Source organism: Mastigoproctus giganteus, chromosome 9, assembly GCF_048544385.1.
Source record: "Mastigoproctus giganteus isolate SK-2022 chromosome 9, ASM4854438v1, whole genome shotgun sequence".
NCBI lineage: Eukaryota > Metazoa > Arthropoda > Arachnida > Uropygi > Thelyphonidae > Mastigoproctus > Mastigoproctus giganteus.
Genome location: NC_143583.1, coordinates 96434531 through 96448204, shown reverse-complemented (window position 1 = coordinate 96448204; position 13674 = coordinate 96434531). Strand labels below are relative to the sequence as shown.

At 35.3% G+C, this 13674-nt stretch overlaps 1 protein-coding gene across 1 annotated transcript in view; it reads right to left on the bottom strand.

Moving 5' to 3' along the window:
• The window catches only part of Sec5 (exocyst complex component secretory 5), a 444876-nt gene that overhangs the window by 354756 nt on the left and 76446 nt on the right, over positions 1 to 13674 (bottom strand). Inside the window, exon 6 of the mRNA XM_090380740.1 lies at positions 7611 to 7680. Coding sequence (XP_090236866.1) covers positions 7611 to 7680 — 70 coding nt within the window. The remainder of the gene's footprint in view (positions 1 to 7610; positions 7681 to 13674) is intronic.

Sequence of the window (13674 nt, the reverse complement as noted above, 5' to 3'; positions counted from 1 at the left end):
AGTTTGAGAAACCTCGCCTTTCTCAATCAGCTTCAACTTCTTGAATATCTGCTACCATTCCTTAAATGCCGATAATTCTCCAGTGGGGCAAAGACAACTTAATTGATTTCAATCCTGCTAAAACTCAGTCCTGTCTTATATCTCACAAAAAGGATTCTTCTGCTCCTATGCTTATCTTTGGTGACACTCCGATTTCTAGGCAAGGTGATATTTCTCTTTTGGGGATTACCCTGACTGCTAATCTCTCTTGGCACAAGCACATTACAAATATTGCTTCTTCTGCGTCTAAAAAACTTGGTTTTCTCTTTTGCTCTTGGCATTACTTTTCTTCCAAACAGCTGTTCACTCTGTACAAATTGCAAATCCGCCCTACCATGGAATATTGTTCTCACATCTGGGGCGGTGCCCCCAAAACCTCTCTCAGGCTTCTAGATTCCATTCAGAAGATGGCAGTTAGGTTAATTAATGACTCATCTCTAACAGAGTCTCTCCACTCTCTGTCTGATAGATGTACTGTTTCTGCTGCACGCCTTTTCTACAGATACTTCCATGAGCACTGTTTTTCTGAATTGGCTTCTATAATTCCCGCTCCCTCTTTCAAAACAGCCTGAACATGTGCCGCCACCAGCTAACATCCATTTACTGTCCAACTTCAAACTCACAGAACCAACTTTTCATCTTCCTCGTTTATTCATTCAACTGCCATTTTTTGGAACAACCTTCCTTCATACATATTTCCTGAAAATTACAGTCTACAGAAATTCAAGTCTAATGTCAACAAATATCTTCCTTCGTCCTCTCAACCTCCAACCCATGCACGGTACTAAGTATTATAGGTTCTAATACCTCTAGTGTTTGGGGTTTTCATTAAAAAAAAAAAAAAAAAAAATTCTTCAAACATATGATATCTTAGGCCAACATTTCTCTTTATAAACTTTACTTACTTTTTCTTTCCTAATTAGAACCAAAATTTGTGTAATAACAAAAAAAGAAAGCCAATAAGCTTACCATGCACATTGTTTTTACAACCTACTGTGTTATGTTTTATGCATTTCACACTTTGCTGGTCATCGCAGCAACTAAAAATTCCAGCCTTGTGGTTAGTATTTCACAGCAGTGCTGAGAGTATCATATTTAGGCTACAAAGTATGAAGCCAAACAGCAAAGTACCAAATCATGTCTTTGGACCTTGGTGTTTACTTCTGTGAAGTTAAAAATCTATAATTACACATTTTGGAGCCATTTCACATACTATGGCTTAGGGTCTCATCATGCTTAAATGCAGCCCTGAGTTGTCAAACTTGACATATTTGCTTTTAGCTTTAAAAATTCCAGGACCCCTATCAGGGCTTAACCACATTGTTTTTATGCTGTAAATTTCAAATGTTTATAAGAAATTTTGGAAATCATTTGCAGACCGCAAAAGGTCTCTCCACAAAACCCCATTAGTCTGCAAACCAGTTTGGGAAATACTGCTTTACACATCAATCTAGTGGCTATGAAGCTGAACTGTGAAATCTCTGAAAATTAATTACTATAATTAATAACCACTCTTATACCACATGAAATTAATAATATTGTTTATTAAGCTTATAGCCCAAACCACTATACACTTAAGGTGATATTTCAGTCATCTTGCCAATACCCATCATCAGATCGTGCTGCTCTCAGACGCTTGATTGTTGATACTTCCAAAACCTGAAGTGCATACTCTATAGTGGTTTGGGCTATAAGCTTAATAAACTGTATTATTAATTTCACGTGGTATAAGAGTGGCTATTAATTATAGTAATTAATTTTCATGGAAAACAACCACATAACGTCCTTCCTCTTGCCAAGAACTGGCACTACTTTCAACAAAAGTACAGTAAGATGAATTCTTAGTAGAGACATTCATTTCATTTAAGATGACCTGACTTTAAGTCTACCTGAATAAGAGACCCATATGCACTTAGGTCCCAAATTATAATGCACAAATTCAAATCATAAAATGAAAAACAATTAGTAAAGAGCATTCATGAACTAATGAAAACCTTGACGAATCTTGATGTTATACAAATGTATAACAAAGTTAATACAATTTGTTAAAATAAACATGAATAAAAACTCTCTTCATGTATCATAATTTCATTCAACATAAAAAATAAAAGCATAAGCATAACAAATCCAATTAGCATGCATAAAAACATGTAATAAAACTCTAACAAAAATTCAAGTAATCTCATAAATTTTTATTGGAGAGCTTGAATCTCTTGGCCTCAGGGCAAGTAATGGCATGTTACGATATACATTTAATGCACAGAGTTATCATCTCTGCAGTGAGGAGGCAAGTGATCTCTACTATCTTGCTATTAACTGAGCTCTCCTATTGAAGACTGCGAAACTGATTAAAGTACTTAAAATATATCTGATTAATAAAAAGAATACTAATGTTGCCTTCATAAAAGATGTTTCTCTCTCTCTCACACACACACTGTCTCCAAAAATTGACAAGTATATTCAAATTCTAATTACATCTAATTAAATTCTATCAATTATACAGGAATTTTGCGAGCAGGGATAAGGAGGTGATTATCCCCTTGTATAAGGCAATGGTCAGGCCACACCTTGAGTACTGCATACAGATCTAGAAGCCTCATTTTAGGAAGGCTATAGAGTTGCTAGAACGAGTACAGAGAAGGGCAACAAGACTGGTGAAGGGAATAAAGGGGTGCTCTTATGAAGAAAGGATTAAGTTCTGCAACTGCAGCTTCTGGAGACTAGGCACCTGCGAGGCAATCTAATTGAGGTGTATAAGGCCTTGAATGGATTGAACAGGTTCAATGCTGATGGGATTCTTCCTCTTGCTCAGATTACAAACCTGAGGGGGCATAGATTCAAACTGAGGAAAGACAGTTGTAGAATAGATGTGCAGAAGTTTGCCTCTAGCCAGTGGGTAGTTGATTGTTGGAACAAACTTCCATCTGTTGTTGTGGAAATTGATAGCTTAAATAAATTCAAGGCAGAACTAGACAAATATATGGAATGGATGGATCAGTGAAATGGGTTTTTTTTTTTTTTTTTGGCTGATGCTGTATAAGCTTACTTTCTCGCATCATGAGCGTCTACTAATGCAAATGTTAATGCTAATTCAAAATATATCAAATTAAATTCTATTTATGTGATAACCAAGAGGTAAGTGGAAGAGAAATTGATGAAGCTAAACATCGGAGCCACCAGGGTGGCTCCGATGTTTAGCTTCTTGCTTTTGCTTGAATAGCCACTGGACTCAGGGACACTTTTTTTTTTTTTTTTTTTTTTATGTAAACCCCAAACACGAGAGGTGTTAGAACCTATAGTACTTAATACCATGCTTGGGTTGGAGGTTGAGAAGACGAAAGAAGATATTTGTTGACATTGGACTTAAACTTTTGTAGACTGTAATTTTCGGGAAATACGTATGAAGGAAGGTTGTTCCAGAAAACAGCCGTTGAATGAATAAACGAGGAAGATGAAAAGTTGGTTCTATGACTTTAAAGTTGGACAGTAGATGGATGTTGGCGGCACGTGTTTGGACTGTTTTGAAAGAGAGAGCAAGAATTATAGAAGTTAATTCAGAAGAACAGTGCCCATGGAAGTATCTGTAGAAGAGGCATGCAGCAGAAACAGTACGTCTATGAGACAGAGAGTGCAGACTCTGTTAGAGATGAGTCATTAATTAACCTAACTGCCCTCTTCTGAATGGAATCAAGAAGCCTGAGAGAGGTTTTGGGGGCACCACCCCAGTTGTGGGAACAATATTCCATGGCAGGGCGGATTTGCGATTTATACAGAGTGAGCAGCTGTTTGGAAGAAAAGTAACGCCGAGAGTGAAAGAGAAAACCAAGTTTTTTAGATGCAGAAGAAGCAATATTTGTAATGTGCTTGTGCCAAGAGAGATTAGAAGTCAGGGTAATCCCCAAAAGAGATATATCATTTTGCTAGAAATCGGAGTGTCACTAAAGATAAGCATAGGAGCAGAAGAATCCTTTTTGCGAGACATAAGACAAGACAGAGTTTTAGAAGGGTTGAATTCAACTAAGTTGTCTTTGCCCCACTGGAGAATTACCTGAAGATCGGCATTTAAGGAATTGGTAGCAGATTTTCGAGAAGTTGAAGCTGATTGAGCAGGACAAGGTTTCTCAAAATGGAAAGTGGAATGCAATGTGCTATCATCGGCAAAACTATGGATAGGATTTCCAGTCAATGGAAGAAGGTCATTAATATACAAGAGGAAAAGAGTGGGGGAAAGAACTGAACCTTGGGGGATACCGGCATTAGTGGAGAAGTTAGAAGACAGAGAGCCATCTACCATCACCCTCAGTGAGCGATCAGAGAGAAAACTGGATAACCAATTACTAAAAACAGTTGGCAAACAATAAGATGGAAGTTTGTTTAGAAGATCTTTATGCCAAACACGAGCGAAAGCCTTTGAGATGTCAAGAGCAACTACTTGTGTTTCACCGAACTTTTCCATTGAATTAGTCCATAAATGGGTAACATAAGCCAGAATATCACCAGTGGATCGACACAGACGGAATGCATACTGGCGATCGTTGATCAAACAGAAGGTTTCTAAGTAGTTTAAAATTTGGCGGTTAATTGTTTTCTCCATTACTTTAGAAAGAGTAGAAGTAATTGCAATGTGACGATAATTGGATGGGAGGGATTTATCACCCTTTTAGGAACTGGCTGGATATGAGCAAATTTCCAAGCAGAAGGAAAAACACCTTTGGAATAAGAAAGTGAAAAAAAGGCGGCAAAGAATAGGAGTAAGTTCAGGAGCACAGGCTTTGAGAACAAGTGGAGAAATACCATCGGGACCTGTAGCTTTCTTAGCATTCGTCAAAATCCTTCTGACATCCTTTGGACTGAAGACAACAGGAGGCATTGAATGGAGCATGTTGGGAATAGTGGGAGGTGTTTTACCAAGATCGTTAATGCATGAGTTGAAAGAAAAATGGGATGCTAGCAGGTCAGCTTTATTCTTGGCTGAAGTGACAACAGAACCATCTGATTTCGACAGAGGTGGGAACAGAGATGGGCAAAAGTTGCGATCAATAGCTTTGGCAATAAACCAGAATGCTCGGCTACCATTAGGGCAAGAAGCAAGTTTTCTACTCTTAGCCTGTTCAAACTCTAGTTTGGACTGGTTAATAACTGCTTTACAATTGTTGCGAGCTTTGGTGTAGGTAGAAAATGAAACCGAAGAATTAGAAACAAGCCAATTACGATATGCAACATTCTTCTCTTGAACAGCCTTAGCACATTTATTGGAAAAACCAAGGTTTAGATAAAGGACGAGATTTTAAAGTGGAGTGTGGGATAAAAGATTCCATTCCTGCAATAATAATTTCACTGACACGATCTGAGCAAATGTTGACATCAGAACTTTTGAAACAGTAATCCGACCATGGAAAAGAAGTCTCGCAGGTCATCCTGTTTTGCATTTTGTAATGCCAAACAACACGAGGTTGGGAATATCCATGAGATAAAGTCTCCATTATAGAAGAGACAATCACCAATTTGTGATCTGAAGTGCCTAAAGGACCTCTCACTTCGACCGTGTACTTAGAAGGGTTGTTTGTAAGAAAAAGATCAAGCGTATTGGCTGTATGATTAGGATTGTCCGGTATTCTTGTAGGTAAATGAACAATCTGCGCAAGGTCATTAGTAATTGCAAAAGCCGCAGCATCTTGACCAGAGGTTGGTGTGACTAGAAAATGGAAGCTAGCTGGAGTTGTGAACATTAAAATCACCAAGGAAAATTACCTCACTGTTAGGAAAGTTGGACTGGAGAAAGTCAAGTTGCAAAGAGAGGAAGTCAAAGAGCTCCAAATGATTAGTGGAGTTGGGAGAATGGTAGAGACAACAGATGAATTTGACACAATGAGGTAGAGAGATTTTAAGATCAAAGAGAGGAGATTCCAAATTGCCAAGTCTCTGACAGGGAATATCAGAACGGACATATGCACAAGTACCACCTTTGAGGCGAAAAGAATCATACAGCGAATAATTTGGGCATCTGAGATGAGCAGTAGTTGAATCAACTTGCTTCTGAATCTGATTTTCCATCCATATTATTAATAGCTTTTCCATCTTCGATATAGCACCTGAACGCTGTTTTGTGATCACCATTGATCTTAAATGCATTGATCCTTTAACGGGTTCTTTTATACGCACACTGTCCCTTAAAATAGTATTCACTGTTGAAGCAGCGAGACCTAATTCCATGCAATAGATGACAAACTTTGTCCCGTTTCGTACTTCTTAATCATCTTCATTTCTAAATCAATTTTGTTTCGTTTCCTAGCACTGCCATCACTTGCACTTTCCATTGGTCCCTTTCCCTTCGCCATTGTAATAAGTAAGTAGGAACGAAGAGAAGATTCTGAAAATTTATTTATATTTTTTATATGACTGAAGATTTCAGTGAAGGGGAACTCGTTTCATCATAATACTGTAATGTAAAAACCCACAGAATTCCAATTATTGCAAATGCAATAAGATCAAGTTTACTACCCATTTATAATAGATTGCGCTAACAGAAAAAGACCAATAAACCGGCAAGTGCAAATTGTTTTTATTGTTTTATGGTAGCGACTTATTACGTAAGCCAAGGAGTGCCTGTACTGCAGTCAGAGCATGGATTTGTCAAAAGGCAATCTTGCCTGACCAATCTGAATGGACACTGAGATGCAGTAACAAAGTAGTTGGACACAAAAAATAATTTTGCATTATTTACTTGGATTTCAGAAAGCTTTTGATCCTGTTGTGCATAAAAGATTGTTATACAAATTGGAACAATGTGGCTTTAAGGGGACGATATCGCTTGGATAAAGGAATGGGTGAGTGGGAGAAGAAAGAAAGCAATTATTGATGGGCACTGCTCTTCTTGGAACAGCATCAGATGGTCCCACTCTATAGAATTTAAAAACTCTCTGAGACCACTGTAATCACCCTTACAAAACAAAACCCTACCCTTTACCCTTGATATTAGTGAAGAGCATGCAGAGCTTACACTAGGACATAGTCAATTGAGAAGAGGTACCAAGAGAGGTGGGACGAAACTACAAGGGGCAACTATATCCAGCTCTTGATTTGGAATGATCACAGTCACCATGAAAAAACGAAATGCATCGAAATGCATATTTTTAAGGAAATTTTCCTGATTAACCCAAGGAAGGTTTCCACTTTTTAATTTGGGATTTTTTAGCTTGTTATTTACTTGCAGCAAAGATTCTGTACAGAAGTTAAACATTGTTAATAAATCGTATATATGGTTATTGCATATTTATTTTTCTTTCCTTTCTGGACAAGCCACTGATCCTATGCAAATACTAAGGTCATATTAAAATCAGGATACTCAAACTCATAAAGAAGCATGATATAAAGAATAATAAACTCAGATAAAATTATCTAATTTTATTAACTGATATTATAATAATATAACTTAGTAAGAACACAAAATATTTTTATATTTGATGAAATATAATTTTAAAAAATATACACTTGTAATAATAACTAAAATCAGAGTTTTTATTTGTTTTCATTTTTATTTATGTTAAACATTGCATGCAACTAGTGCTTACCTGGTCCCATGATGATTCTCTAACAAATACCAAGGAGGAACAAAATTTTCGGACAGTAAGTTCCCTGAACCTAAAATTCAAAAATATGACCTTAAAATTTGTAACTAATATTGCAATTTATCCAATATCACAAGATCACTTGTTATACCTAGCGTCACACACACACACGCACACGCACGCACGCGCGCACGCGCACACACACACACACACACACACACACATAATCAAAAAGTTAACTGACCTTACATAAATGAAGGAAAATGCATGTAGCAGCTACTGTGTGGCCACAAATTCTAAATTATATTCACTGAATTGACAGAAGTATGACATAAAGACACTTTATTATTCCTTTGTGAAATTCTTTAAGTACATAATTAACATTATAAGTCTTTGTAAATCTCTAAGTTATTAATTTTATAACATAATGTGCAATGTAATTTTATAGCATAATAAATACATACGCAATAACTGGTAACAGTATAGTGTTATAACTGTACTTATGTGTCTCAAATAACAGTGACAGTATAGTGCTGTAGTTTTTACTACAGCACTATACTATCACTATTAAGTTAAATTTGTCACTTTTAGTTAAATTTATTAAACTATCACTTCTAACTAAATTTAAATTTAGCTCAAATCATGCCTCACAATACAGAAACAAAGCAAAGACATAGAGCACTAAAGTTTTGAGAAAAAAAGGAGGACATAGAGCCATAGAAATGCACTATGTGGTTGAAATGCACCTCTTTTTCTCATTGCTTGAGAAAAAGAGGTGATGTCACTAAGAAATTAAAACAGGGCACCCAGCAAGCACTCAGCTACCAAACTCAATGGTAGAGCTTTTACTCACATGTCATGCAGCACAGCAGGATTTTCAGAAATGGAAGGTGCTGGTCTCACAGCAAGTAGCTATTGTTGGTAACTATTGTCAGAGAAATGGGAATTATCTTATGCAAAAAGGACCTCACTCACATATTATGCAAATAACAGAGATAAAATAAGGTCAGGGTACATCTGCTGGGACAAAAGTTAAAGATATTCCTGAACAGTTAACATCTTTTAAGGACAAGACTGATATTGTTGTACATGCATGCAAAACTAATGATATTAAGCAAAGGTGGTCCAGGATTTATTTCACAGGTATAAAGAAATGCTGAGAAAAAGCTGCAATTAGGGCTAAATTTCAATTAAATTCAACATTTTGAGAAAAATCTGAGTGCTTGAGGCGCCTCCATAGCCAGATGGGCAGGAGCAGCAGTGCGTAGCACACGCTTCTTGATTAGACTGGGGTTTTAGCCCGTGACCACCAAATGCGGAGGATGCAGAAAGGTCAGGAAATGACCACCGCATATCCCCAGAGCAATATGGTCTTAGTTGCTAATGCTCCTAAAAACCAAATAACTAAGTGCTTGAGATAAAGAGCTGATGCCATTGAATAAATTAAAATGGAGCACCTAGCATGCACTCAGCTAACCAACTCAATGGTAGAGTCTACTCACGGGTCAGGCAGAATTTTGCCCAGGCATGAAGGGAGGGAGGGAGTACATTGCATTGTGAATTAATTCAGCATTGGAGAGAGAGATTGTGCAATGCTCATGGGAGAAAATTTTTCTTAGCATGGCCACACTTGTTAAAAGGAGGGACTTTTTTTACAGGGATGAAATACACTTAAATAAAATATGTACAAGAATATTTACTGATGCTATCAAGGCAGCATTAAGTGGGTTTGAAAAACTGCTAGTTTGTTTGGGACTAACAGATTAATTGCAACCATAAATATATGTGAAACTGATTCTTGTAATGATTCTGCTAGGACATACAGCAGCAGGCCTCGGGACAAGAGTATAAATGGAGGCCTGCATATTTAATTTCAATTTGGAGAAACTTCGCTCTGCTGAGGCAGTAGCAACTGGAATTGTCAATAGGATTCTTAAAGCAATACTTAAATTCGGAAATGAACAACAAATTTTACATTTTTAAACATTATGTTTAAACACTGTAATGAGGTCGCATATGGGAAGGCCTGACATAGCAGAGTGGTGAGGAGCGAGAGTGCAGTAGCACGTGCTCTTTGAGTGGACCAGGGTTCAAGCCTGTGACTGCTAAATATGATTAATGTTTGTATTGATAATTTATTGTAAACTCCACTAACCCAGTGGTCATTCTGGGGTATAAACAAGGACATATAATAAATTATCGTTATCACAGAAAATATTACAAAATATTTTAATTTCATCATATAAATCGCTATTATTTATATCACAATTTTCACCATCTCTTAAAGTAATATCTCAATCCATATGGTATTTCTTAAGTTCTTTTTTCAAATTTTTCAATGCTGGGATATTATAAAGAAAACCGAAAATAGCAGTGTTGCTCAATTTGTTCAAATCTCTCTTCAATCAAGACTATACCTTGATCTATAATGGCCAGAAAATAGTCTCTATAGAAATTAGTTTTGGGGTTATCAAATCCTCTCCTTCATAGTCATGCAAACATTTTCGTTTCCTTGTTCTAATTTCTTTATATTTTATTGGGATGTCACTTTTGTTGCATATTTCATGTGCAGTTTCTTTCAATTTAAAAAAAAAAAACATTTTCTCTAAAATTAAAATTTTTTTTTAAAAGTGAAACAGCCAACTTAGATTTGTTTAGGTTTTTTGTAAGCTTTTGCTAAAATTATTAACAGCAAGCAACAGTTCATACCAAGTAACTGTGGATAGTGCAAATTCAAAATTAATTTCATTTTCTGCAAAAGACCACGATTCGTTCTTTATTTGAAGATCTTCTGTTGTTTTGCTTAACTCTTCTAGTGCATCTCGTATCTTGTCTAAATTAAATCTAACCTTTGGGCAGATCCAGAAAATATTGCATATAATCTTTGAATTGTTCCAAAGAATGTAATCGCTATCAGCACAGTTAAGGCCATGTCTCCTAGTAACAAATTCAAACTATGCACCATATATGGCACAAAGAATGATTCTGTTTTGGCCAAAATTCTGGCTTGTACACCTTTTTCTTTAACTATGTTAGCACCCTTATCATAGGCTTGCCCTCAACAATCTTTTAAATTAATGCCTAAAATTGAAAGTTGTTTTTTCATTTCTTCACTAAAGTCAAAACCTGTACTTTTTACAACAGGTGTAAAACCAATGAAATGTTCATTAATTTCTATTTCCTTGTTTTCTTCTTCTGGTAGTTCAAAAATACATATAATAAATGTTAGTTGTTTAACATGGCTTTTGTCCCCCATACAATCTAATTGGACTGAGTAATATTTATCTTCTTTCATTTTACCAAATACGGAGGATGTGGAAAGGTCAGGGAATGACCACCGCATATCCCGGAGCAATATGGCCTTAGTTACTAATGCTCCTAAAAACCAAACAACAACATTCTTTTATTTTATGTGTGATTTCTTCTCTCACCTTATTATCCATTAAATTAATAATCTCATTTTGAATTCTCTATCCTAGATAGTGATCATTTGTTTCATTATTTTTTATCCGTCTTATGTCTGGCCATTCTAGAATCAAATTTCAAAATCATTTCTACCAAACCCAGAAATTTTCCATTGTTTTCTGTAAATATCGTGCTGTTAGTGCCACGAAAAGCATCATTATGCTTGGCTAACTATTGGACACAGAAAATTATTCTTTTAAGAACATCATGCCAATGTTCTATATCAGCATTAACTTGTCTTTGTTGAATACTATCGATCGTTTGCTGTTTATTCATCCTTTTTTTCAGTTGTAGTAATTGCATGTGTGCTTTTTTTTGGGTGCAAGTAACATTTTTTGTTTTTTTAATCAAGAACCTAAGTGTTTCCAGTTAGAAATACCTTCATTAGTCAAAGCTGATCTTGAAGATTGGTTGTGAAACATGTAACAGTAGTAACAAAATACTTTGTTTTTGAACTTAGAATATAAAAGCCAGTTTCTAGTTTCTTTCTCCATTTGAAAGAATTTTGGTGTAAAATGAAATACTAAATTTTCTGCCATGTTCATCCAATGGAAAATCATAATCATTAATTTGAATCAGATTGTGTTTTGCTAGAAACATTCTCGCCCTGTCAGAAAGTTGTGATGGCCATTTTCCAGGATCATCATCCAATAAACATAGTAAAGCTCCAGAGGTTTCGTCTGCCTTGTTCAATTTGCCAATTTCATGAATGTAATTTTCTTCATCTTCTAACGGGCAGGCCAGAGTTGCATCTGTTGCTTCTGAGTTGTGAATTTGATATAAATAATTCTCTTTTTCATTCTCATTGTTTTGATCAATAATTAAATCTTCATTTATTAAAGAATATGAAGTTGCAGGGATTTCATCTGACCTGTTCAAGTTGTAGATTTGATGAGAATAATTTTCTTGCTCATTTTCATTGTTTTGATCAGTAATTATATGTTCGTTAAATAAAGAATTTGTAATGTCCTGTTTCAAATTTTATGTGGGTCATGCTCGACAGAAGTCTGCCCACTTTCATTGTTTCCAGTTTTTAAAAATTTAAGCAGACCGTCCATTTCAAGATTTGTTTCCTTTTTCTTTTCAGCATTTTTTCTTTTATGAGCTCCTCTTTCGTATTTTCTATTTCTATCACGATCTCGATTTGTACTCATTTTCAATGATCTAAAGGATTAAAAAATAAAATGTAATTGTATCAAAGCGTACAAAATTCGAATATATTTTCATTAAAAAATGTAAATTAAAGTAAATATAAAAATTCGAAAAATTAAAATTATTTTTCATATGTTTTCAAAAAAATTTATTTTTCTTCTAAAATATTCAAAATTATCTATTAAATCACTTGGTTGTGTATGTCTTTTTAACAATTATTTTATACGATTTGATTCTGAAAAAATGTAAAAAAATTTACATTTTTTTCTCTTATTTAATAAATTTTTTTTGTGTGCTTGTGATATATAGGGCCCAGGACATGGGGGGGGGGCGCCATCTATACTGAGTTTAAGGGCAGTACTGTACAGCAGCCTGAAAGAAAGGTACATGGCAATTACAAGACTTGCTAGGGATACTCATGACACAGGCAAATATATTAGCTATGTTTAAGGTCACTAAGAGCAAAAATATACATACACAACTGATTATACAATAATGCTAGAAGCAGAGTAAATAAATTGATGAATTTGAAATATTGTGGCAATTCATGAAATGAGGACATTACGGGGATATCAGAAAAATGGTGCCACCCTCACACAAGGAATGAAGAATTTTAATATGGTGAGTAACACAAGTAAAGAAACGGCAGATAGGATTGGAGAAGAGGGAAGCCAGGCTCTTGTTTAAGAAGATTCTGTAGCAGTACAACCATATGAAATGGGTTGCCAGTGTAACATTGAGTCAGTCTGTTGAAATAAGCACTCAGAAAACAAAAATATGAGTGAGAGTATGCTATAGGCCAAGGGTGGCCAACTTAATTTGTGATGCGATCTACTTTTTTTCTTCAAAATGTGCTGCGACATACCAGCTAAAGAATTTCATTGCACATGATTAAAAAAAGTTAATCAACACATATTTAAAAATGTTGTTTATAAATTTTAAAATTAAATACAATTCAGAATTCTTATTTTAAATTCATATATATTTAAATTTTTTATTTACGTGAAGTTTGCATCTTCATGTCATCTGCCAAGCTTTCAAAATCGGGGACATACTGTGATAAGGCCAATCGTAAAGAATCTTCTGTACACAAGTGGGTCAGAGTAGAACGATTCTTCGTCTTGGTTTGTTTAAAATATGAAAAGGCCGATTCACACAGATATATGGAACCAAAACAGGAATTTTTTTTCCATTTGGGTACTTTTCTTGGCAAACATATTTCCAAAAGTCTTTTTCTGATGATCTGGCTTTTAGGAAGGTATCATTTAGAAATGTAATAATTTCACATGAAAAAATCTCAGCAATTTTTACTGCAATTGGTTTCGTATCTAAGTCAACATTAAATGAATTTTCAAAAAGAGAATTTGTTATTTCTAAAAATGCGTCTTTGATGAACTGACCATCAGAAAATGGTTTGCATTTTTTTGCAAGAAGATGACTCACTTTAAAT